Below are 27,442 nucleotides of genomic sequence, written 5' to 3' on the forward strand. Positions count from 1 at the left end.
TATTTGGTCCAGAGACTGCTGCTGAGCATGTAGCATGTAGACCTCAACGGTTGCCCGATGTTGTTGAGCATTCAGTCAAGCATTCTTGAGGCGAGAACTTTTTTTATTCAACTTAAACTATAAGTAAAAATATCTTAGAAAATATTTTTTAAATGTGAAAGGATGGTGAATCTCAAACATTTATGCAGAAAACACAGATGACAGCGATTTTTTTTAACCTAGAATTTACCTTAAAACACATATATGTATATTTTTTATTTGAAAATACACACAAAAAAATGACATTCCTGAGCCTGTGTGAAACCATTTGTTTTCCGAGTACTAACAACTGCATGACAGGTGAAAATGAAAACACACATGTGTGATGTGGAAGCTGAAAACGCTGCACTGTCATTGAAGTGGTAGATATTTCCACGTGTTTTCGGAGACCATCAACGAGATTTCAATAATAAAACACCTTCAATTTGAACAATAATGGAATTCTACGATGGTGATTTTTTTTAAGGATTAAAACTTAAAACTTGAAACTTAAATGTAATATTTGAAAATGTTTTTTGATATTAAAGTGATGTCTAATACTTAAAAAATGTGTGTGTCTTGTATGTATGTGTGTAGTCTCAACACTTTCTTGCTGTAGCTATTACAAAGACACTGTTTATCTAACAAAAACGGCTAAATATAAGTATGAATCTGTTTTATAACCTATTGAATCATAGCAACCTCGGATGGAAGATTACCAGGACCTTGTTCAAGGCTGCAGCTCATGGTTTGAATGATAATAAAGGAGAACTTTCATTTAACCCTTCGTGGACACGACGCTCCTAAAAACGATCTGAGCAGAAATACAAATATTTATTTTACAATTTAAAAAAAAAATCACAAAGAACGACGAGTGGATGATGTTACATAAAAAATGGTGTTTGTTTTATTATAACTAAAAGAGGGAAAAGGAATCGATCCAGGCACGATTGGATACGGTCACGTGGTTTTCCAGCAGCACCCAAACACGCATCACACATGAGTCATGTTCTCAAACTTCCTCCTCCCTCACTTCCTCTCTCCCTTTACTCTCCTTAAAGTCCATAAAAGTGGGCCACCTGGTCCGGATCACTCACACAGAACCAGCAGAACCTGGACCAACAACTCTCTCTCTACGTCGATCTTCTTCTTTTTCTCGTTGAAACGAGACGACCCGGTTCGACATGGGTTCGATTCGGACTTTCTCCTGCGCCACAGCGGTTCTGATCTTGTGTTTAAGTTCGGCTGCAGAAGGTGGGTCACTGGTTCCGTGTTTTACCCTTTCAGGCTCAACGCTACGGACGCGTTCCGTGTTGCAAACTAACAGAGGATTTGTTCTTGACATGTCTTCTCAACAACAACAACTTTAAATCATTTGATTAATACCAGTAAAACATTCAAGTACATTTATTTATGTGTTTATTATTAAAAAAATGTGTTTCACTTTTAGCATTATATTCAGTATTGAAACACCTATTTATTTATTGCAAAATATTATTATTATTACTCGCCTCAGACTTTAAAACAGTCCCACCTGTTCAAAAATGATTACTCGTGATTGTCTTCTCTGTATTTGTTTAACCCTTTTTTATTGTGTGTTTTTCTCCTTTGTGTCCCAAGAGGCGCTAAATGAATACGATTTTTGTTATTATTGTTATTATTAATAATGGATTATATCTACATATAGTTTCTAATGTTCCCCATTTCTACTTTCTCTCAAACTAAACTCTGAAACTTATTTACTAACTCCTGATACATTTAGCTAAACTGACATTGTTATATAATATACTAGATTTTTTTAAAGCTCAGATTTACCCCTATTATGACTTTATTTTTTTAGACTAAATTCAATGTTTATTTAATCATATTTTTCAAGTATGATTATTCATACTAATTGTGTATATATTGACCTTAAATGTAAAAGTAAAAAGTTGATTCCGACTTGTTTACCTTTTTAAAATGAAAATGCACTTTAGTTAATATTTAAATGTTTGTGATTAGGGTTATTCATGAATGTAAGTATAATTGTGCTGCTCATTTTCCATAGTTAACAGGCTTATTTTTAACTTTAACTTGTCTCAAACAAAAGTCTAAACGGGTCAAGAGTCACAGGCCAATGTTACTTTGAAAATAAATCTTTATATTAATCTTTTTTTTTTAAATAAAAGGCCTCTCAGATTGTAATAATCAATACAACATCAAATAAATATTGTTTTTTTTCTCTGTGCAACCCAATTTAAAATACCTGGTTAATACCAGGCTGATTCTTCTCTTGAAATAAATGCAGCATAGAAAATTATACAACAAATAAATATGTGAAATCTGAATAGAGACTCTCTGAGAGATGTAATAGTGGGTCACATTCTTGTTTTCCGAGTTATGTAACGACTTAATGACTTTATCACAGCTCTCGCAGACAAGTGTTTACTGTAAATAAACATCTCTTCCATTTTCTTATGGGCTGTCCTCCAAGCGGAGATTTTTTCCTCTTGCTTTTTTTTTTTGTCATGAACAAACATTTTATAGGTGGTTGTGTAACATTTTTTTTCTGTCTTTCCTCTTCTTCCCTTTTTTCCGTTCAGTGCGTGACCAGTCCAACATGGAGCAGCGTGAAGTCACCTTTGACATCAACCATCTCATGCAAGGTTGGTAGGCGTATGTTTCTGCACACATTTGCTTTTGTCTCTGACCCTGAAGCAATTTGAGGATATGTGAGATTTTGGCAGCACTCTTCTATTTCTCCTCGGGTTCATAAAGTGTAGAAAGGGGGGAAAAAAGTACGAGCCCCGGGAGAGTCTAGACACGTGCAGTCAACACAACTACTGAATAGCTGCTGGATCACTGCAAAGAGCACTTTAAACAAAACCAAATATATATTATTAAAATTAAAAAAATCTAATGTATGCATTTTGCAAACACAATTCCATTGCAATAATATTTCCATCCACTATAATCCAAGAAATCCTTCATAATCATGTTGTGGGTTTTCCTACAGAAGGTTCAAAGACAGTGAGATACTTATCTACTGATGTCTCTGCCAGATGACCTTCTTTTCCAAACCATAGAGAGTATTCAAACCAGCTGCGAGATTTCAGAGTCGTTTCATCGCTTTTGTCCTTGATTAAAGTCTCTTCTCCATGCGAAGATGAAAGGAATGGATCAAAAAAATGAAAATACACCAGTGTAAGCTTCTAAAGAATACACAGAATAATAAACGGGGAAGCCAAACACAAGGACACAAATAGTTTTTGGTCGGAATGTTGCTTCTTTCAAACCGACTTTAATTCAATTTAAACATATTTATGTAACTCTCTGGTGACGATGGAGCTCACAATAGTGAACACAGCTCTGCTAAACCTCAACTGGACTCTGTTATATCTTTGAGGTTTTTAAAGGTCAACTAATGTGACTCACTTGCATGTTTCAAATGTTGAAGTTTTCCTCTCCAAGATGCAGTAACTCTCTCGTCATGACCATATTTTGAAGTTATAACTTTATAAAGCTCTCCCCCGTCTGAAATCTCGGCGAATAAGAGGTTACAAGAGCGGAGTCCATTATGACGTAATAATGGCTTTATTCATCCTCCAGCTGTAATCACACCCTGCTTTGTTTATACAACAAGTCCCTTAGAGGTGGAGACTTTGGGGATTCATGATGCGTAGTGACAAACCTCTATCACTGCAGAGTGTGTTTACAGTAAACAAGATTTCATCCACAAAAAACTCTCTGATTCACTAGGGTGTTCATTTGACCTTCCACGCTACCGTCCTTGATTCTCCAGTAATTCTTTGATTCGCCTACAGAAATGCATGGGCCGGATTCTTTCATGCTTCAGAAGGAGGTTGACTTGTCCGACCTCCTGCAGGCTGAAGGTAAAGTATTCTTTTCTGCCACATCATTTCTATCTAATCCTCACTCAAGTCTTGCGAAGTGCAAAGCAAATGTTCACAGGTTTAGATATTATGTATCCAACTGCCATAGTGCAATTATAGAATTTGGAAATGTTTGAACATTGCAAGACATTTACATTTTCTTACCATTCTATACCAAAATATTAAAACATTTCAATTGTTTGTTCAAATACATTATAAACATTCCAATTACACAATAACATCTGGTACTTTTCCTTTTTGTGTGTCCAGTGTTGATTATTTTTTAAGCTCATTGCAAGCTGTGATTCTGTATTTATATTTTTAAACTTTAATTTGAGTGTCCAAAACAAATTTGGTCTTGTTTGTAACTAAATAAGAAAAGGCATTATATATATTTTTTTTTTTCAAAAAGCCAAGTACAAATCTCAAATTTTGTTTCTGTATTTTTTCTATGACCTTGTAACTGGGTCACATGTGTTTTATTAATCTTTCTGCCCAGAGTCAACTTTGACTCAGAAGTCGATTAAACCTTCTGTTCAGACTCAAACTTGACTCAGAAAATCACTACATTTTTCTGTTCTGACTCAAGCTTAACTGAGAAAATCGCTAAATCTTTCTGTTCAGACGCAAACTTGACTCAGAAAATCCCTAAATCTTTCTGTTCAGACTCAAACTTGACTCAGAAAATCCCTAAATCTTTCTGTTCAGACTCAAACTTGACTCAGAAAGTCGACTCTTTCTGACTCGGAAAGTTGATAATAAACTACTAATTCATAATTATTTCCTTTTCATATTGTTATATAAAAACATCCTAAAATAGCTCTTGTGTTTTACATGACTTGTTTTTGTGTTACAAGATTTTGGTTTCGAGCAGACCATCGTTTCACCCAAAAAACCAAAGCATCCTCAACGAGCAGCAGCGCCCCCTCGCGGACGTAGGTTCAAACCTCATAGTTTGATCTTTTTAATCATCAACGCTTTCATAGTATCCTCCTCCTCTTTTCGCCCGAATGCTGTCCAGGTTTCGGACCCCGCTCTTTCCCTCCCACAGAGAAGTATCCAGTGACGTTCCCTCTTGCTCGACCGACTCCACAAAACATCGGCGCCATCTGTGGCCACTTGGACCATCGGCCAAACTACCCAGACACCTACTTCCCTGACTATGGCTATGGGTATCTGAAAAGACAAGCCAGCGCTGTTAACAGAGCAGAGTCCTGGTTTCGCACCTGCTGCGGAGACAACCCGGTACAGGGCGAGGAAGTGACACTTTGTTGCGCTACTCAGGCGGTGAGTGTCTTCAGCCGAGTCAGCATTTTCAGAATGTTTAGCGTTGCACTTTTTGCAAGAAAAAAAACAGTCAATGACCTTCTATTTTTTTAAAGAATTTGTCACGAGTAGGTTAGTTACGATAGCACACATCTGTTTTTTTTTTCCAAACTGTCAGAATTAAACCTCGCCAAAACTTTAAATGATGATGGCAGTGGCCTGAAGCCTTCAAGTAAATTAAAAAATGATTTATTGTTCTTGTAAATAATGCTAATAAAAAACAAAAAGCATCCAATATTTTACCTTAAGAAAGCAGAGAAGCAATGGCTTGTAAACTTTCAGTAGGAAACAATGTTGATTTTTGACATTAATGTGTGACTTCTCATCCGCTTTCTTGGTCAGTGTCTTACTCTGACTAATGCTGTGAATGACAAATGAAGTTTCGATTGATAAAGTAGTCGTAGAGCGTCTCAAAATCACATCAGCGGATTGTTTTGTTACATTAAGGGAGCAACTGGGCTACATTAAAGCAGCACTATGTAACATTTTGTCTTTACCCCTTGTGTTATCTCAGGGTCAAGGTGACCTGAAGGACCAAAAATAAATCCGTTTGTGGCCGAAAACAAATGTGTTTTTGGTTGAAGGCCCGAAAAAAATGTGTTTGTGGCCAAGGCCTGAAAAAATGTGTTTGTGGTATCCCTTGTGTTGTCTCTGGGTCGAAACACATTTGTTTTCGTGCCATAGGGTCACCTTGACCCTGATAATAACACAAGGGTTTAAAAAAAATATTTTTTAACTCTAGACTCATATTTTCTATTTATATTTGTGCCTCATACTGTGTGTTGTCCTGCAGTGGATGCTCTCTGTGGATTCTTTCTGTGAGGAGAACGGGATGGTGAAGGACCGACAGTACGAGTGCTGCACACCGAGCAGCGCCGTAAGGATGGAGTGTTTCAACAGAAATGCTTTGAATCCAACCTACCAGCCGACCCTGGAGCTGCCCGTGGCTCCCGTTCCCGCTGGAGCTCCGTTCACCTTTGACCCCGACTCGTGCCAGAGGTATATCAGTAGTTCAATTAATATAAATATTTACACGCAAAATGACTTGTAGTACATGTTAATTATGGATTGACAATTTTATAAACAATAAAATGATTGGAATTCATAAGAAAATAAAATGGATTTGTAAAGGACATGTAGTGAAGTGAACACACTGTAGTGAAGTTATTAGACATAAAAAAAAGGTATAAAAGTTGTATATGAATGTATAATAGGAAATGTTTTATTTATAATGGGGAGTATCATTCAGATTCTGTTAAATTTTTAGAATTTGTCTACATTAATAAGTATAAATGTTATTGTCATATTTGGATTCTAAATAAGCTAAATTATTTTTTATTGTCGTGAGAATCAAATGTTTTTATTGGAACAAAATCGTTTCGAAAACAAAAGCATTTTGTGGCTTAAAACATTTTTTCTCTTGTTTATATTAACATTTTAAAGTGGATTTTATATGAATTTCCATAATTTCCCTGCTCTGAGTATTAAACATGTAATCTTTTTACACAATTAATTATTTTAAGTTGAATACAACTTTTATAAAATGATAATTAAACAATTTTTTTTTTTTAAGTATTTTAATGTAAGAAAAGTAGTAACTAATAATGAAATATGAATATAATAATGAAATTCAAAGCTAAATATTTAATTTACAGTATCATATTGAACGTACTAGAGTTAAATGGTGATTTTAAGTTGACCGATCGGGTCTGATACTAACTTAAAGTGGACATGATCATCCTCATATAGCAGAGAATAAAATGATGAAACTCCTTCTATGGGAACCTGTAGTTCTCTTCACTCAACCTTGAACATCATGCTAACAGATTGTTTCGCTAAACTATCTTTTGAAGGGTGAGAAAAATCTCGACATATTTAGGAAAAATCCACCTCACTCTCACAGGGAGGTACTGTTCCGAGTCTGACCTTATCCCTCACACTTCACAGGACATTGACGGCTCAGTTCAGTATCAGGAGCCACAGAGAAGAGAAGAAAATTGACATCAGCTTCCCTCCTGGACGTCCAACAGTAGACTCCATTCAGTCGCTTTGTGACAACCAGAAGCTGCGTCCACGCTATAGTGTCAAATGTCTGCCAAATACTGGCTTCGAATATCTGGCCCGACAGGCAAAGACCGTCAATCGTGTAGAGAAGGGATTCAAACAGTGTTGCAAAAAGCAGCAGGGGTCTCTGACTTGTGCAGAGAAAAAGGTATTTTATTTTGCTGTTGCAAATGTCGATAATACATCATGGCGCTCTCTGTTTTCTTCTCATTTTCCTTTCTCCTTGTTCTCTTAGTGGAGGGACGAGCTTAACAGATTTTGCTCCAATAAGAACGGCGCAAAGGTGGATTTCCAGTGCTGTTCAAGCGGCGAGGCAGTGGATCAGCACCAATGTTTTCAGTCGATTTCTCCCGATCCGTTCTACAACGTGACCGCGTCCAACAAGGAGGTGTCTCTCTCTGGCATGTGTGGTTCTAAAAAGATCGTCAAATTGTAAGTCTTCCAAAACATTATGACCACCTGCCTTATGTTAAAGTAGGCTTGACTCCTGGATGCTTTGGCTCCGCCCCCTCATCTATTTACTCCTTGATAGTTGTTCTTTATATCATTTTCACGTTGATTATCTTCTTATCTGGTGGACTGAGGAAAAGCAGAAACCTTTTGTATGTAATTTATCGAATTCCTGATCCCAGTGGATGCTCAAATGTGTCGTTTAACTTTCAGGGTTTCTATCAAGAGCTTCGTGAACAAATGCTGCCCCCTGTCTGCAGAAGACCAGAACAACTGCATTAGCCAGATGGTAAGTTGAATCTTGAATAAACGATTAAATTAAGTGTTGATCATTAAGGGAATATGACTCTTTTTTTCGTGCAGCTCAAAGAAGATACAAGTGTCATTTGTTCCTCGAAGAAAGCTCTTCCCCCGTCTATCCGTCGATGCTGCCGATTGGCCACCGAGGAGTCCCAACAGTGCATCACTAAAAATCTCCTCGACGCCATCTCCAAGGCAACCGGTGTGATGCGCCAAAAGAAGAAGAAGATTTGCCCCATTTCCTAATCCTTTAGGGCCTTTTTGCTGTGGACTTTTCAGGCACTGGGTCGTCTACAGAATCGGCAAAAACCTGCAGCACAATTTGACCTCTCACCACTGAAGACTAACTTGGCAACTAAGCCACCGCTTCGTATACTGAACTTGTTTCTACTATGCATCATAAAAAAAGAAAAAAAGATTTTCAGCTAGAAGCGTTGTTATCTTTTATTCATTACAAATCGACATGTTATTGTTGTGATGGTACCACACTGTCAGTTTGAGACTGAACCGCTGTTACAGGTTATGTTTGAAATGTCTTATTTTATAGTAACACCTGTAATATACACGTCATTTATAAAGTACAGATACCAATAAATAATAACGTGTATGATTCATTGATGCCGCTCCATTTTGGAAGTTTAAGATGTGCCTAGCAATGAAAATAGTAGAACAAATAGGGGGATTATGACATGCAATAAAATGCTATAATCAAATACAAACTCTATTTTGGAAGATTGCAGTTGAGTTTATTTATTTTTTGGCGGGGTTGGGGTGGGGACTACATGGGCATATCTGGTGCTGCTAAAAAAAAAAGTTGTTAAGATACCACTCGCATCATGCTTGGCAAAACTTATTTTACAAAAATAAATCTTTAATATTTTAATAATTAATGTTCATAAAAATCATATTAAATGGAAAACTTTTATTTTTTTACAGATATGTCTGTGCATGGTGGATTTGAGTTATGGCACATCAAAAAATTTTATGCGTGAAATTTAAACATATATAGTTGGCTAGATAATAATAATAATTCATTTTATTTGATAGTGCCTTTCAAGACACCCAAGGACGCCTAAATGTAAGGTAAGGTAAGGTAGGGTAAAACTTTATTGATGAAATTGTTTTTTCCAATAGCCAGCAATTTTTCATAAACAATAATAATAAATAAAAAATAAAATAATAAGAAGAACATAGAGAGAAAGAACAAATAATAATAAGAAGATGATAAATGTGAATTTATGTCCAGGTTTGAAATCGAAATTAAAAAAAAAATCTTACTGTAAATCTTGTAATTCGATTTAATAATCCTTATTTTATTTTTTCATCTGTATACTCGAATTGTTTTATAAACAGTTTAAAATATTTAACTCTATTATGTTGTATCTATTCTCCGGTGAGTCAACTATCGTATGACTAACTACCCAGATCGCTACCACCCTCGGCCTGAGGGGGCGCTGTGGTAGCACTGATGCGACACCGTCTGTGTTGGTTGGGATGTGAGGCAGTGAAATCATAATGGCGACTGCTGGGACAGCAGATTCGGGACCGACAGCCCCGACAGGTATCTATTTCAAGTAAATGTATCCATTCGTCATTGAGGATCGATCGATAGAACTCACTGCGGCGACACTTTATTCACAAACCCCGGCGATGTTGTCCGCGTTCGCCAGCGTTAGCTAGTTAGCTTCGCTAGCACCGCGGCGTCCGACTTCTCACGAATAAAAAACGAGCGATCGCCGGCGTATTCACGAAAAACAAGAGATAAAATGGCATTAATGTGGCGTAAATATACATGTCGTAGATATAGACGCGCGGTAATTGTTGTTTATAGTTTGTTTATTTTCAATAGCGCGCGGATCTGGTGCTGTTTTTGTTTTCAAGCCGGTGGTGTCCTTATCAAGTAGCAACGAGGCGATTAACTGTTAAAAATGTGGATTTAATCGTATTTTAAAGGCTTAGTTTTCGCCTGAGTGTGAAAAATAACGGTATCTCCTCCGTGAGAATGATCATTTTACCATTTCAAACATAGTTTTTTACTTATCTGCTTTGTCATTTCTCATCTTTAACTTTAATGTGTGGGTGTTGGTGGGTTTCTGTGTGTGGGGGTGAAACTCGTGATCCACTGGTTCTGAGATGCAGTGTTATAGAGTTGGATGGTTCTCTAGGGTGGATCTCTCAGAAATGTAATAAGCCAGTTGAGAGAATGGGTTTGAACCTCAGACCACCTCCTCTGTTGTGGGAACTCTCATTTCCACTTTAACTGTCCATCGCCACTGGAAAAACCACTCTGTGGCAAAACACTGAGAGGTCTGAGAAAACAAGTTCGTGGAGATCGTTTTAATACGAGATTCTTTCCGTTCTATTTGAACTCATCGGTCAATAAGAATGTATGACAAATGCTCTTCGTGTGGGAATAAAATCTTTAAGTGAGTCACACTCAGCATCTTAGTCCGTCACTGCTCATTCCAACACCTGATTTGTTGACATCATTTAGGGATCGACGGTCTTCCCCGGCCCCACCCGGAGACATGAAGCTTTAGGACCTAAAGAGATGATGATCTCAGCCAAGCTTCCATTTCAGAGTGACTAGAGAAGAGTTTCACTCCGGTTTCACCAGTCGAACGACGCAGATAGCTCTTAGGACTAGAAGGTCTTGATCATAATGAAGTGACGCTAGAAAGGGTTGATATCAAATGGCAAAGTCATGATTTTAAATGTATACATTATTTGGAGATGTGCATTTTATTATCAATTTGAAACACAACTTGTGTGTTTTTATTAGTTTGCACAACACAGGGTTTGCACTTCAAATAAATGTGCTTCTCTGATTTGAGATTCTTAATCTTTATATATATATATATATATATATATATTAATCTTTGATCAGGTATTTTGATTGGCATATTTTTGTTCAGTTTATTTCAAGTATTTGCTTTAAGAAAAACTCCTAAGTTGTATATTTAGAACTATTTAAGAGCTACAAAAACATTTATACATGGTTGATTGTGTTGTAACAGTTAAAATGGAAAAAAAAGAGTTAAAAACAACTTTTTTTCAACAAGAATTTTCCTCTTAAACTCTTTAATAAGACAAATAACCAAACTGAACTGATCAATTTCAACTATATTTGCGCGTGTCATTGTAGCTGGTGTTGTAGGACTGAGCAGACTGGGTGGTCTTCTCACTCAAGTGTTTCAGTTTCTGTTTTCAATAATAGGATTTTCACCAATTGTTCTGGGTCATTTTTTTGAGAAGCCTGCTTAACTCGTGGCTCTTGTTCAGGGGTTCAACCAGAATCTGATCCGTGACCTGCGGTTCTACTGCATAAATGTTGGGTGGGGGGGTACAGTAACGGTTATATAATGGATCATCAATAAAATAATGATTTATTATTTAGATTCTTGATTATTTAGTATTTGATGTATCAAAAATAAGATATTTTTGTACTTGTTTAAAGAAAATAATGCTGGGAAACACCTGCGTTATTTGATCTAAGAACATTATCTCATGCGTCACTACTACATGCTAGGCAGTGATGCTGATTCTCTATCAGTTGTTGAGCCAAAAGGAATGAATCAGTGAATAAAAATAGGGTCTTCCGAGGGCACTCTTGTGGCTCCCACACGGCCGAAACCCTCAGACTGTACCTATACGAGAGAGGCACTTGCAGACGGTTGAGTGGCGGAAATATATTTTGTGAACTATTCGTAGCCATGTTTCCTAATCAGAGCAGTTATATTTACAGTCTCTTCCCGGCAGTGCGAGGACATTAGTGTGTTCATTCTGCTGGCTACACGTGACTACTTTGTTTTGTACACAAGCAGATTTTCTGCCTGTTGCTGACAAGTATATCTACAATGAAATTGTTGTTTTATTCTACTTTAAAACTTGTAATTAAAGTAATAATATTTTGGCATGTTGACACAATTGTGGTTCGTCATTTTGAGGTCAAAGTTGAAATCATTGACCTCAAATGTATTTCTTTTTCAAGGATAAATAAAAAAAATTCTAAAGTTGTTTTTTTTGTTATGTATATATATGGTGTAACCCTTATAATGTAAAGCGATAGCATTTTAAAAAGCTACTTTTTTAGCATTCTAACCACGACCGGTCTGCTACTCTTGAGGCTAAAATCCCTTTTAACATTTTCATTAAAGTGGATAGACATGGACTTGTGACCTCATCTGGTTTATAATTTCATTATGTAACGGGTTGTGTTTGCTATAAAAGATCTAGTCTACTTTACTACTTTCAAATTCGCTTCCTTTGGTTGCCTATCTATTACAGCATTGAAATCCACACCAAATTAAATGTAAGACTAGACTTTAAACACCTTTTCAATAATAGTTTAACCTTCACAAAAAAACGACATCACCGAAGATGCATGATTTTATCACGATCGTGACGACATTCTGTTTCAGAAACGCATTATAAATGTGTATTTTTGTAAATTACTTTATAGCTTTAACCTTGGACAATAGATTTATTCTGTTTTTTAGAGGCAAAACTATCTTTGGTTACACTCTCTTAATGCTAATATATGAAGTTACCTTTTCAAGTATGTCACTCCACTAGATTTGTTGGTCTGATTTAGTGATCCACCGAGAGATCACTGGCCTTGATTTGGGTTCAGGGTTGATCTATTTCTTCCTTCCAGATATTAGAACTAATTTCTGGAGAAGAGCGTTGCAGCGAGGTACAACGCACGTGTGTGAGCAGGAGTTGCATGAACATGTTATTGCAGTGTTTGTTTAATACCAGTGTCTTCCTAAAGAAATTCAAGCTTGCCTTGAGTGCCTTAATGCATTATCCATCCACAGTTTTATGTCCTGTCTTGTGGTGTAGATTATTCACTAGATAATTTAGATGGTGTTTTATAATTGTAATGTTTTAACTGCAGAAACTTTAATGCGGTTTTTGCATGAGTGTTTGTCAAGAATTATAATGAGTTGGTTTATTAGTCTTTTAATGGTGAGAAAACGTGAACAGAACTTTATCAATTGTCCCGAGAATTGTGAAACTAGATCAGTCGTCACAGGGGAGAAGTAGTTCCAATTCAATCTGTGCTCCAGATATCAGCAGCAGCAGCAGTTAGTAACTATGTTGCAACGTTATAGTCTCTCTAGTCCCTCAATGGAGGAAAAGTAGATGAATTTTCTCCATTAAAAGCTTCTTTTTTTTTGTCCCCCACAGGAGCCAGCAGCTTCATTAAAGTGGCCCCACCAGAGGTAAGAATTCTGAAAATCCCTTCCACCTTAATGACTTAATTGAAAAAGTAAGCATTAACAAACTTCAAGTGTATCTCCTGAGGTTTCCAACACAATGTAGCTTCTTCTATCATGACAACACAATGATCAAACGTGTAAAGAAATGTGAATTATAACATTTATTTGCAAGAAAATTAATTCAAATAGGAATTCCTTATATATTCACAGTCAATTATGTAATAGGCTAAACTATATTTGCTATTTAGAAAAGAAAAATAACTTTATAAAATGTTTTTTTGTAGCTGCCTGGGTCTTCAGGCACAACTCAAAGTATGAAGAAGACAATTGGACACCGGGGTGTGGAGACCACCACTGGAGAGACCACCTATAAAAAGGTCAGGATGCGGTCACAGTTGACACCAGTGACTCTTATCAGGAGAAGTGGGGGAGGGTTGACATTATTCTTAATATTTCTTTCACATTTCCCTTAATAATTGCTTTAATTTTGAACAAACGCATTATTTTTTAAACGCATGTTTTGTTTACTTTCCTCCCTCAGACCACATCGTCGGCCCTCCAAGGTGCCATCCAGTTGGGCATCACACACACGGTTGGGAGCTTGAGCCAAAAGGCCGAAAGGGACGTTTTGATGCAGGACTTTGTGGTCGTCGAAAGCATCTTCTTTCCAGGGTTCGCATCGAATCCAACGTCATATTTGTGGTTTCCGAGGCCAATCGTCTGGAGTTCATCGTTTCTGTGCCTCTTGTGTTTTTCAGCGAAGGCAGTAATCTGACTCCGGCTCATCACTACAGCGATTTCCGCTTCAAGACCTACGCTCCCATAGCTTTCCGTTACTTCAGAGATCTGTTTGGCATTCAGCCGGATGATTATTTGGTAAGTGTTGACGAGAAGCGTTCGTTAGATTCACGTGGAAGGGCAGAAAATAATGTAGCGATCATTGAAATAATCTTTCATTAATTCACAATTATTTATGAGGAGGACATTTTTCTTGCTTCCCCTCTTCGTTGTGGTTTCGTTTTCCAGTATTGAATTTCTGTGCTCTCGCCACAAAACTCTGAAGGATAAAAGCAAAGAATCTATTCACAGATGCACAATATTCAGGGATAATTCTTTCTTATTTAAAACGGCTCTAAAACTGCCCAGTAAGAAGCTCTCATGGCTGTTCCCTTTTTTCCTTTGAAATAAGAAGTTGATAATGTCGAAGGTTTTGCTCATTCTTTTGTTTCTTCCTCTGCAAGTATTCACTGTGTAATGAGCCGTTGATCGAGCTGTCCAACCCCGGAGCCAGCGGGTCCCTTTTCTACGTCTCCAGCGACGACGAGTTCATCATCAAAACTGTGCAACACAAAGAAGCTGAATTCTTGCAGAAACTCCTGCCTGGGTATTTCATGGTGAGTTTTCCACACAAAGTGAATATTCTAATTATTAAATATTTATTATATTTTTCTTTTCTCTTCCTTCGTAGAATATCAACCAAAACAAGCGCACGCTGCTGCCCAAGTTCTACGGACTCTACTGTGTCCAGGCTGGAGGCAAAAACATTCGTATTGTCGTGATGAACAATCTGTTGCCTCGGAACATCCCCATGCACCTCAAATATGATCTGAAAGGCTCCACTTACAAGAGACGAGCGTCTGCGAAGGAGCGGGAAAAAGCTGTTCCAATACACAAAGATCTGGATTTCATCCAGGATCTGCCGGACGGTTTGCTGCTGGAGTCCGACAACTACAACGCCCTCAGCAAGACCATACAAAGAGACTGTCGGGTGAGTCGAGTCACAAATTATATCCGTTTGGTTTAAGTCCAAAAACGGACAACAACAAACCATCAATTTCTTCCTGCTAGACCTACAATTATTGTGTAGTGTGACAGAAAATCTGACAAAATATTTTCATCAACAAACTCTATTGTATCTGAAAAACAAAACTGAAATCGTGACGATAGATGTATATTTAAATATATAATTCAATGGTTTTGATGAATGGAAACAAGACTAAAAATTGCTTTGAAATATATACGCTAAAATGTATCGCGGGATAACTAAAATTCACCTAAAAATACAGATTAAAAAATGTCAAGCGTGCAGAAATCACTCCAATATATGGTACATACATGGAAATAAACTTGGAGCCTAGTACCTGAAAGAAAAATATATTTTTTAAATGGTCAGTTAAAAGACAAATATAGTTTACACTACTCCGTATTAATTGGAGTCACAAGAATTGTATTACTAAAACATGACAAAAATACAACATTTGTTGACGACAACTAGACAAAAATAATTATCGATAAATGATAGTATTTCAGTGATTTAGTGAAATTGGACTTAAAATGATATTTGAAAGGGACTAAAAGCATTGTTTAATTAAATGTAATGTATTTTATTTGCATTAATTATTCACTATTTATGTATTTCATTGTATGGTAATATCTATTCTATTTTATGAATCTATTTTTATGTCATTCATATTATTTCATTTTTATATTATAGGTCTTGTGTCGTGACACTGGCAATAAAAGCGTATAATTCTGATTTTAATTAAAGCTGAAACAATAATATTGACCTCTTTTTTGTATTATACACATCCGTATTATTTCTAAGAGTTTTCCCTACCAGGTAAATGTGAAATAAACTTCACAGATTTCTTTTTTATAATACGTTTTTTTATGCAGTACATTCAATTGTATTGTGTTTTGATGCGAACTTCCCTTATTTTTAAGTGCATTATTAATGGTTTTCCAATCATTAGGAAAAATATTGACTCAGTCTGAGTCATTGAAGGAATTGAGCTCTTGACTATAAATTTAGTTAATACTATCAATATGCCCTGTAAAGTGATACATGACAGAAAGCGGGTCAGAGTTTTCCGCTTGACCTTCTTTTTCCTGTCCACACTGTTCAGCTCGCCATGAATAGCTTAGGTGCTAAAAAGTTACCTGGGATCCACTGACAGGGAGACAAAGGCTGATACATTGGTACAGTTCAGATGTTTGTCGGAGAGGAAAGGGGCTCATGCTATTTTGGGGTAAAAGTTAGGAAACCTCTCTCATTCCTCATATTTTCCTCATGAGAATATGTCTGTGTGTCCAGCTCTTACAGAGTTTTAAGATCATGGACTACAGCATGCTGATGGGAATCCACAACATGGACCAGGCAAGTCGAGAACGCGAGCGCGCGGGAGGTTATTCCAGGGACTGCGGAGGGTCGGATGGAGCGGTGACCCCTGACCAGCGGCGGCCCCAAGCCCAGAAAAGTCTATACTGTACGGCGATGGAGTCGATCCAGGGGGAAGCTCGTGGGAAAGGAGCGATGGATTCAGAGGATCAGTGAGTGAAGCCCAGACCAGCAAAAACATCTTTAGATTTTAACTTGTATTTTTTTTTTCCCTCAGCGTGGGTGGTATTCCTGCACGTAACTCCAAAGGAGAGAGGTTGCTGATCTACCTTGGAATTATTGACATTCTCCAGTCTTACCGGTTTGTAATTTGATATATAAACTGCAAAGATTGTCTTGTTGTTTTTCACTTTTGACATGTCTAAAAATATGTATCGGCCTCTGCTGGTTGTGTAACTGTTGACCCCCCTTTTTCCTACGACTAGGTTGTCTCTAGCTTGGGTCTTTGTAGAGTGGTTTCCATTAAAATAAATAATTGCTACAGAAAATAGTTAAATTAAAGAGAAATTCTTAAAAAATGTCCTTTTTATCGTGGCTTTATATTCTTTAAAAAAAACCTATTCTGATCACGTGACTAAACCAAACATGTTTGTGATTATTTTTTAACTTTTCTTTATCTGAAAACAACTTTTTCTTTTAGGTAAACATCGAAAAAAATTCCAAAATGTCTTCTTTTTTTTCTCCCCACTATTAAAAGCAGCACTATGGACCTTTGAACATGTTAGTTTCTGGCTCCCTCTGCTGTTAAAACAGAAGAATTGCAACAGTGTTCAGTCATGAAAACCGCCTCGCTGACACTCGATGAACAAAGGCTCTTTTTAGGTTTCCCTTCATCCGAGCTAAAATGAAAATGGAACTAAATGAAACTTCCGTCTCCGACCCACTAATGTAAAAAGGTTTAACGTCAGGTGCTTCAGGTGTCGTTGAAAATATAACGAAAGGGTTTCACTGCTAAAAACATGAAGAAAAAAACTAGTTTTTCTTCTTTAGAATTCATCCTCTTTAGATTCTGTTTTGTGTTTTGTGTTTCCCTGATTCTCATTGTGATACCGTTCCTCAGATTCATTAAGAAGCTGGAACACTCGTGGAAGGCGCTCGTGCACGATGGAGTAAGTGTTGGACCCCTCCGTAAAAATCATTTACACCCTCGACTGTGTCAAAAAGTTGATGTTTTTATCTTGTCGTTTGCAGGACACCGTGTCGGTCCACAGACCGGGTTTCTACGCGGAGCGTTTCAAGCAGTTCATGTGCAACACGGTGTTCCGGAAAATCCCACGTAAGTGTCGAGTCAAAAGTGTTTAGCGAGGCCGTCGGTGATGACCTTGTGTTCCCCTCCACAGTGAAGCCGTCGCCGTCGAAAAAGGGTCGCAGTGGCGGGCAGAGTGTTCTGAGGAGGGCGCCGACTTTAGGGGCGTCCACGCCACTTTCTAACGCCGGGGTGGACTCCAGGATCGTCTATCACAGCCACTTCAGGAACGAGTCGGAGGCGGAGAGCGGTGAGGATCGATCGGTCTTCAGGGTTGATCGCAAGAGAGACTCATTTGGAGTTTGATTTTTACATTCAGGCGTTCAGTCGGGCAGACCCGATTTAGTCCCACGTACACCGACGTTAGGTGGGAACTCCACGGATGCGTCCACGCCATTCGCGGCCGGCCCTAAAGGAGGCACCGTGTCTCTTCCCCTGAGGTAACCCCCCGAACGACACGCTTTTGTAGTCCGTCAGGAGTCTTAAGCCTCTTCTCTGTGCAGGTCCGTGGGCGTCGTGGTGCACAAATCTGCCAACACTGATCAAGAAAAGTGCAGTTTCAACAGGTACGAGTTGTTTTTGACCCGTCAGGTCCCACTTATGTGGAAGTTTAACAGTAGCATCAACCTTTTAAATGGTTGAATTACATTTTTTTAATGTCAAAAATGTCTTTTTATTGATCTGTTCTTCGCGAAATGTTGGATTTTTTTTCTTTTATTAATTGAATTAAAAAATAATCGTAATCAAAATGAAAGATTTTTGTAACACATGGCATTTGTTATCCTAATTCCAATAATTCAAAAAATATTTTCCGAATTCTGTATTTCATTTTAGATTCAATACAAAAATGTTGATTTATTAGTGCCACCTGACAATACCAAAATATAACTGAAGGAAACCAAAAAACAGACCGGCAAAGGATAAATACTGATGGGGAGAGATTTGATGGAGGTAAAGAATTATAAAAGTGTCACCAGGCGACGGAAAAAGAATCCCGAGCTACATGATGGAACTTTCAGCCAATCAGGATGGCTCTATTACACCAACATTTTTATATTGTATATAAATAACTCTTTTTACTTTTCTTTTATTTAGTAGTTTATTTTTGAATTGTTGGGATTAAAATATCAAATTATATGCGTACACATGCATTAATTTATAATATCTTTATAAATGATATGTGTACAAATGCATTAATTTAAATATATATTAAAATCTCATCTTGTTTTTTCTCTTTATTTCTCTTTTTTCATCTTGTTCTTTCTCTTTATTTCACTTTGTTCTTGTTCTTATTTTAATTTTATTTTTATGAATAATTGCTGTATTGCTGTGTCTAATTGGAAAATGTTTTCAATAAAGTAATACCTAACCTAATCTAAATTTAAAAGTATTATTTATTTATTAATTCAATTATTGAAAAAGACAAAATAAAAGGAATCTTTTTTGCATAGAAATAATTAAATTCCAATTAAAAAACAACCTTTTAGTTTATTTAAAATACGATTTGATGCTTAATAAACAACATTTTTCATCATTTTTTTTTAAAAAGTTTTTAAGTTTCAACATTAAAAATATTAAACATTCACTTATAGGTTTGACGATAATAACGTTTTCTGTGTCATATTGCAGTTTGGAAATGGAAGCACCAGGAGACGAGTCGGGAAACCAGTCCGAGGATGTAGTTTCTCTCTCTGACATCATCCCTGAGACCAATATTTGTTTTGTAAGTCTCGGGGCTCATAAGAAACATTTAATTTAGTTATTTTCTGTTGTTAACGGTGATGTTTTTTTGTTTTGTCGCTGCAGTAGAAAAACAGTGCCTTTTAAGGACAAGAGGTTCCGGTGGCAGAGGTCGGAGTATTCCTGCGTCAAGTTTAGCCTGGAGTGCACAAGGAAGCGTCGAGTTCTCACGACCGTTTGGACGAACGACGTCATCGCGGCCACATTTATCCACTCCTCTTCCACATCCACTTCCTACTTGAGAACATGGTTAGCCAGGAACTTGTTTTTCAAATGAAGCAAAACCAGTTTTGAGTGTGTATATATATATATATATATATACATATATATATGTGTGTTTAAAATACTCACCAGATGATGGTGAGGTATGTCAAGAAGTTTGGAAAAGCACACTCAAAAGCACATGAAGGTCCTCATTTTCAACAAGAATTCCGCTATATTTGACACGCCCTCTTGTTACTACTTCAGTCGTTATTTTTGATAAGACGTGCGAATGACCACTAGATGGGGCCGCTGATCCGAACGGATTGGGGCTGGACGCGCTACAACCATGAATGTTTCTCATCCAAGAAAGTGTCTTATCGAGCGTGGCCTGAACCCCACGGTCTCACAAGATGTTCGTGGACACACCGGGGAAGCTGGAACTCTGGACTGATAATCTCTCGCTGCTGTGTCACGTGTCACACATTTCTGTGCCTTCTTTCCCACCGTTTCCCCCAAAAAACTTGCTGTTTCAAATGTCCACTCCAGTTGAAAGATTCCCAGCGATATTTCAAATACTTTCAGAGACTCCTAGCTGAAGAAAAAAAAAGAAATCTCCCTCGAATGGATCAATGCAGAGTGTAAACAGGAAGTTTCTGTTTCCACGAGCAGCAATAACTGACACATCCTGCTTTAGATGGAATCGTTTACATGACCCTGAAGGTTCAAATGCTCCTTATCATCGACCAGAGAAAGTGCTGACGTCATCAGATTGTTGCTGTTCGTGCCAGTGGCGGCACCAAAGAGAGAATGTTTATGGTTGAAACTGGAAACGTTCGCTCCAGCTGATGTTTTTTTCTTTTTAAATGTTAGATATTTTCTAGTTTTTTTTTCTGCTTTTGCTTAAACGTGTGCGATGGAACTGCCGCGAGTCCTGTTTATATACGACCGCTTTAGCCGCTGAATTATCTGCACATTCCATTTGATGTCGTGTAAAATGAGGTGCTTGGACGAAGTATCAGCCTTTTTATTTATTTAAAATCCACGTGCATTTCAAAAAACCCTGAATGATTTGAAAGTCGCCAAAGAAAAAAGAAAACACTCCAATTTCTAAAAATTGTTTCTGAGGAAATGCACATTCTTTTGTTGTTTCAATTGATGCAAATGTTTTTTTTAGTTCTACATCTGCTGGATGTACAAACACAATCACGCCGTGCTTAAACTGAACACTATCAGCCATGGTGCAATATGAACCACAATCTCCGACTCACCTGTTCGCATACGTATATTTATATTTATAAATTATTCCTTTCCGTAGTTGTCTCGCCACGTTTGATTGTACATAGACTGACAGAAGGATGTCTGCAAACTAAGGGTGCTCCATCGGACATTTTTCATTCAATTTTTGATATTTCTTCTAATCTTTGGATGGATTTTTATCGGATGCAAGAATGTGTACAGCTATGAATTGAAATGGAATTCACACACACACACGCACACAAGAAGCATACAAGTAGACTTAAAAAAAAAAGAAGGATGTTTTATACCTTGTTCGAACTTTTGTTTGTTGAAAAAATAATGTAATTCAAAATTTACTGCCTACTACCATGGTAAAAAGTTGAGAAAAATATCTGTGTTGTTCGACCTTGACCTTTTTTAAAAGCACTTGATTACAGTGACCCTGTTATAAATTGCTTGAAAACTTTTGGGGTTGTTTAACAGGCTGTGTGTGCTTCAGTCGCCGTCTTGTTCTCGTGGGCAATCTGGATTAAAGGATATTTTCTAAAAATCTGTCTTGACTCACCCGACACTGTGATGGCTTTTCAACAATAGATTTTCTTTATTCATCCATCTGTCAGATAATGATGTTCCAACATTACGGCTTGGCTTCTATCATTACCTTCCCTGACATCTGGTATAACAGAGCTTTCCAGTTGTGGACATTCCCGGGAGTGAAGTTTTTGTCCTCCATGTAGCGTTTGACCTCGTGTTCTGACAAGACGTAGTCATACGTGTGGACGTCTGCGATCATCCCGACGAATCGTTCATTGGTGGTCAGTCCTGACGGGTGCAGGTGACTCTGACCCAGAATGAAATCTGGTGTTCCTGTGATGGCGGCAACGATGGTCGTCGTTTTCTTCACCGTCGGTTTGCCGTCCAGCCACACCTGCACCGTCTTTCCGGAGGACGACCACGTGACACAGACGCTGTGCCAGGTGTTCAGTGGCTGCGTGAGGGAGCGAAACACCAACGTTTCAGTTTTGATCTTGATGGATAAGGAGCCAGGCGTGGCGGGCCCTAGGATCACGAATGAAGGTCTTCCTCCCGGGACCGCGAGAGAGATGAGCGCATGATTGGCGGACAGATCGGTCTTGTACCTGAAAAGTTCGATGTTGGAAAGTAGAATTTAAAAAAAATTATATTATAGGGTTTATCCCAGAGGTACGACGGGGTATTAGGGCCACTCAAATACTTTTAATTGTATTAGGAAGTTGTGTAAAATATATTTATAGCGAGATTAAAGTAGTCAATTTTTACTAGATTAAAGTCGTAATAATGTTTTTCTTTTTTTGGACTACTTTAATTTCGTAAAACCTTTTTTTTCATCAATCAAATCTCGCAATAAAAGTATTTTATATGAATACAATGAAAAGTGAGTGGCTCCAATACTCGTCGTGCAGACGTACCTGAGGCAGGAGGTCAACTCCGAGTAGGTGGTCTTCTCGGTGAAGAGTGTCACGTGCTGGTACATGCTTGCCTCAGGGAAGACGAAGGTTTTGCCTGTGAGATCTTCTCCCCGAAAAAAAGAAAACCCTAATGTCAGACGTCGTTAAACTATTTTTCTATGAAGGATGATAATTGACTTACAGTATGTATTGATATGTATAAATAAATGTTTGGATAAATATCTATATGTCAAAATGTCGAAATAAATAAATGATTTTTGTTTGTCAAAGAATGGAGTTACTTTACGTATAAATACACATTTTGTCATTTATTCATTTTGACATTTATTCATATATTTTTTACTTCTATGTATCTAGGTATTTATACATTTTGTCATTTTGACATTTCATTGTCCTATGCAAATTAAGTGGGCGGGTCGAACATCAGTCTAAGGCAGTGATTGGTTACAGCCTTGGATCAACTACCACTGCCTTGAGAGCATCACACGTTCATCACACGTTCATTTTAGCTTCACGGCTAACTTTGGATAATCTTGGGAAGATGGACCGTGTTCATGCTATTGCTAATAATTTATGATATGATATAGATGATAATTGGATAAGATCACAGTCCAGTGTTTATTGTATTAAGCTGTACTGCGTTTATGTTTGTAAGTAAGTTTTGTGTCCAGTTAACTGCGTTGTTTTATTGATCAGAGAACCTCATTATTAATTTCCTGCACAGATGGGTGAGCAAACCACAATGTAATATCTCTCAAGTCTAACAACTTGTATAAATACCGAGGTGTCAACTATGTGAGAATATAAGTGATTGTAACGGTGGTTTGTTTTGAGTTCGGAGTTCAAGGAGATCCGTGAAGGCAGTTAGTTAGACAGAGAGTGAGCCTATTATTCAATGTTAAATTGTTACTCATAACAATGTCTCTAATTGTTGCTTATTTCAAAATAAATAAATATCTGCATAATGTTAAGATAAAAAATAAAAAAAGTCTTGGTCCAGAGGCGAGTACTCTACCACTGAGTCACGGACTTCATTTTGTTTGCTAAGATTTCAGAAAAGTTTCTTCCACTCTTCGTGCAGCGTCGATGTCGATTGCTTTAGTTTGTTTTGCCTGTTTAACCGATCACTGCCTTAGACTGATGTTCAACCAGCACACTTAATTTACACTCGGACAAAATGTCAAAATGTCAAAATGTATAAATAAATATATAAATAAATGTCAAAATGTATGAATGACAAAATGTGTATTTATAAGTAAAATAGCTCCATTCATTACAAAAATTAGATTTGAAGTCATTTATTTATTTGAAATTTTTACATATTGATATTTATCCAAACATTTATTTATACATTTATACATTTCTTTTACGTATTTATACATTTCTTTTACTTATTTATACATTTTGTTATGTATTTATAAATGTATTTATACAATTTGACATTTATTTATACATAAGTCATTTATCATCCTTCAAATCTTTCAACTGGTTATGAGCTAATACATTTAAAAACAAAACAAAAACAGACCTTTAGTTGCTGCACAAATGGCTGCAAACAACGTGACAAGAAATACTTTCTGCATCTGCGACAAAACAGAACACAGTATATGTATTAATAATTATGATTAATTAATTATATACATTTATAATTATTTTCATGTTATTTTGTTACATTTGATTCAATTAATAAATCAATAAACAATCGTTAGAAATTGAATATATGTCATGTAAACCAGAATATTAACGGCATTTAAATTTAAAATGAACAAAGGAGTTGTACAACACTAGGAGGTCAACAATATTGGATTTTATGATGACGGTGGCTGGTATGGAAGTACTAAGAGCCATCAGGAAATTGAAGGCTTGAATTTAACTTTGTAAATGTTGAATCTTTGTATTCCTTTGAATTGTAATGTTGTTTTTTCTTAGCATTAATTTCCATGTTGAAAAATTCAATTTGTTTTGTATTGAAAAATTAAACTGAAAGATTTATATATTAAATGGTGGAATTTTTATAATGGGATATACAATAATTAAATGATAACTCCACCAACATTTTATATTGAGATAGATAGATAGATAGATAGATAGATAGATAGATAGATAGATAGATAGATAGATAGATAGATAGATAGATAGATAGATAGATATTCAGAAAAAAATGTTTTGAATTACTGGAATTGGAATATCAAACTCTATGTTTAAAAATAACAAATATTTTTGATGATATTCGTAGCCTATTTAATTCAATATGTTGGCAGTATTAGAATATAATTTTTATAATGGATTTAAAAGTCTACAAATTAAATAAAAACGTTACATTTGTATTTTTTTTATTTTGATAATTAAAATAATATCAAACTTCATGTGGAAAGATTGTTACTCATTGTAAAAAATGTAAAAACGAATTTCAATATAGAAATGATTGAATTCAAATATTTCCCAGTTATTAAATTCTTAAAAATAATGGCACTGATATCCTTCCATGGAGGTGCAAAAATAAATACACTAACTCACGAAACAGGACTCTGTAAAGTTGTTTTTCACCTCCCAGCAACTGTTTATAAAAGAATCAAATTTAAATATCCACAATAATTAGTTTATTTAATAATACATTTCTTAAGTATATATATATAACATCCCTTCAAATCCTTTAGGTCGCAAATTCTAAATCTGTTAAGATGCCAGATCAGTGAATAAACTACAAAATGAATAAACCAAATGTAAATCTAATTTCCTAAATAAAGACAAATCCTAAATAAAGCATAATGACATTACTGTTCTTGTGAAAATGTATTTACCTCGTCGTCTCGCTGTCTGGCTTGATGTGAACCCTTTTTTTTAAATTGATGTGACTTTTATGGATGACCTGATCATCAAACTGGTGACCTTGACCTCAAAACAAACAGACAACTGGACAAAGTACATGTCAAGCTTATTGAGTTTAGACTCACGATAACAATCATCCCCTTTTTTTAAAAACTTTTTCTTTTCCATCTTTCCAATGTTGGACAAGAGTTTTATTCAAAGTACCAAAAATAAAGATAAAATGACTTTCTGGTTTTGTTGATGATGTTATAAAGTTAAACAAATAGTAAAACTATGATGAACAGCTACGTAAATACACGAGTTACAACATCTCCAATAGAAAACTGTAAATAAAAAATCTGTCTGCTGTAAGGAATGATTTATAGACAATTTAGTGTGTCTTAATGTGAAGATCTGTTTGAGATTTTTTATCCTATCGATGATATTTGTAACTTTGGCTAATGTGATCTATGTTTTTCATAATATTGGGCTTGTTAACACTGCCTTTTTTTTTTAAATAGCATCTTTCGTCTTGTTATTAAAGATCTTTAAGTAATATATTTATCAGCCAGAAAATATTTTTTATATCTTTGCTTCTATACTTTCGTAAATAATACATGTTTTTATTTATTTATTAGGAAACCAGATACATTTATAATCATAAATGTAATACGGAAATTAATATTTCGAACGTCTTCAAATCTAAATTGAACTATAATCTGAGAAAAATATGAAAAGGACCAAAGACTGAAAATAAGATGTTCCTAAAACTGCACTCTGGATTTTTTTTTCTAGTTTCTCGGGTTCTTTTCTCTAGACGTTGCTATCGCTTGGGATGGTTAAATCTACATAAAAAAAGAACCATGCACCTCTTTAGCTGTCTTCCTCTTCTCCTTTTAACTTCATTCATTTGTTCGACTCTGTTTCCCTCCCCACAAGCCATAAACACATTCAATTCACATGATTTTAAATAAATCAGGAAAATTCCTGAAGGTCAAAATATGTGGAATGAAACATAACATGTTCTGTGAGTCTCACATTCACCTGAATATTCATTTGTTTTGTGTTTGTCACACAGTAAACAAGAGTTTTGAGGGAAAATGTTTTATTGAAAATGAGATTGCCACTACACGACCTGCTCGTCTTCTTCTAAAACCGTCCCTGTCACAGTGAACGACAGGGCCCTCCAGTTGTGCACGTTCCCAGTTTTGAATTCTTTTCCTTCCATGAAGAGCTTGATCTCCTTCGGCGTGAGGACGTAGTCCCAAGTTTGAAGATCTGCAATAATCCCTTCAAATTTTCCATTTGGAGCGATGACTCCCCCGGTGTGAGTATAGCCGCTGAGGAACTCAGGACTTCCTGAAACTTTGGATGGAGAGCCTGCTTTCTTGATAGTAGATTTGCCATCCAGCCACACCTGAGTGAGCCCGGTGTCTGAGCACCAGGACACACAAATTTTGTGAAAAGTGTTGCCAGTAAGTGAGAGAGAATCAAAATTGACGGCAGTATTTGCCGATGTTACGGTTATAGTATCGGCATCAGTTGCCTCAATATGGAAAGCACGATTATGTGATGTTGTTTTCAAAGACAGCAGAGTATGTGCAGCACTCAGATCGGTTTTGTACCTAAAAAAGATGTTCAAACAGATGTTAACATTAACCAATGATTTAAAAAAAAAAAAAAGGTTTTTACCTAAAACAGGAAGTCAAAGAACTAAAGCTGTTCTTAGTTGTCTCCAGTTTTACATGATATGTGGCAGCGGATCCAGGAAAGACCAACACTTTACCAGACAGATCTGCTCAGAGAGACATGAATGAACACAGTTACACGTCAGATATTATAGAATGAATCAACATCATGTGCTTCCCATCAGACCTTTGGTTGCTTTACAGCAGGCGACGAGCAACAACGCCAGAATCAACGCTTTCTCCATCTAAGGTACAAAAAAAATACATTCAATTAAAAGTTAATTAAAGTTTGAAAAAGTTCATTCCATCGAGTTTAATTTGTGTCCACATTGAAGTCTTTGAGAGAATGTAATTCAATAAATGATAATAGAAAGAGTTTCATTTACCTTGTCGTCCTGCGGCACAACTTGATGTGAATATTTGGTTAGATTTCATGAAGTGACTTTTATGGCTGACCTGACATCGCTGTGGGCCTGACCTCTAAACAAACAAACACGTGGACAAAGTACAAGAACATGTCAGAGGTGGGCACCTGCACTGGCGGAGGACGATCTTACCATATACAGGGCTACAAATGAATGAAACAAGCGAAGATAAAATAGTACATTTTTTCCTTTAACAACATTTTTCTGAAAACAT

At 36.5% G+C, this 27,442-nt stretch overlaps 4 protein-coding genes across 4 annotated transcripts; 2 read left to right on the plus strand and 2 right to left on the minus strand.

The window, feature by feature from the left end:
- The first annotated feature begins 1,058 nt into the window (after positions 1 to 1,058).
- On the plus strand, positions 1,059 to 8,631 carry ecm1b (extracellular matrix protein 1b). Its single transcript, XM_087813216.1, has 10 exons — positions 1,059 to 1,272; positions 2,601 to 2,663; positions 3,822 to 3,890; positions 4,748 to 4,825; positions 4,912 to 5,177; positions 6,010 to 6,215; positions 7,164 to 7,428; positions 7,516 to 7,712; positions 7,944 to 8,019; positions 8,094 to 8,631. Exons 1-10 carry the CDS (start codon positions 1,203 to 1,205, stop codon positions 8,274 to 8,276), a joined length of 1,473 nt encoding a protein of 490 aa, XP_087669342.1. The 5' UTR covers positions 1,059 to 1,202; the 3' UTR covers positions 8,277 to 8,631.
- An 887-nt stretch (positions 8,632 to 9,518) lies between these two features.
- pip5k1ab (phosphatidylinositol-4-phosphate 5-kinase, type I, alpha, b) lies at positions 9,519 to 21,418 on the plus strand. Its single transcript, XM_087812862.1, has 16 exons — positions 9,519 to 9,591; positions 13,224 to 13,258; positions 13,540 to 13,632; positions 13,797 to 13,927; positions 14,014 to 14,131; positions 14,497 to 14,649; positions 14,724 to 15,023; positions 16,350 to 16,585; positions 16,651 to 16,734; positions 17,494 to 17,542; positions 17,625 to 17,709; positions 17,774 to 17,929; positions 17,999 to 18,119; positions 18,183 to 18,245; positions 19,309 to 19,402; positions 19,486 to 21,418. Exons 1-16 carry the CDS (start codon positions 9,546 to 9,548, stop codon positions 19,486 to 19,488), a joined length of 1,767 nt encoding a protein of 588 aa, XP_087668988.1. The 5' UTR covers positions 9,519 to 9,545; the 3' UTR covers positions 19,489 to 21,418.
- Positions 21,419 to 21,496: 78 nt separating this feature from the next.
- LOC148062514 (jeltraxin-like) lies at positions 21,497 to 22,372 on the minus strand. The gene is made up of 2 exons (XM_087779111.1): positions 22,308 to 22,372; positions 21,497 to 22,019 (listed from the first exon to the last, which is right to left on the minus strand). The coding sequence occupies exons 1-2, from the start codon at positions 22,370 to 22,372 to the stop codon at positions 21,497 to 21,499; spliced, it is 588 nt and encodes a 195-aa protein (XP_087635237.1).
- Positions 22,373 to 26,241: 3,869 nt separating this feature from the next.
- On the minus strand, positions 26,242 to 27,220 carry LOC148062515 (serum amyloid P-component-like). Its single transcript, XM_087779112.1, has 4 exons — positions 27,190 to 27,220; positions 26,991 to 27,048; positions 26,808 to 26,910; positions 26,242 to 26,740 (listed from the first exon to the last, which is right to left on the minus strand). The coding sequence occupies exons 2-4, from the start codon at positions 27,046 to 27,048 to the stop codon at positions 26,242 to 26,244; spliced, it is 660 nt and encodes a 219-aa protein (XP_087635238.1). The 5' UTR covers positions 27,190 to 27,220.
- Positions 27,221 to 27,442: the final 222 nt, after the last annotated feature.

Source organism: Callionymus lyra, chromosome 17, assembly GCF_982586985.1.
Source record: "Callionymus lyra chromosome 17, fCalLyr1.hap1.1, whole genome shotgun sequence".
Lineage (NCBI taxonomy): Eukaryota > Metazoa > Chordata > Actinopteri > Syngnathiformes > Callionymidae > Callionymus > Callionymus lyra.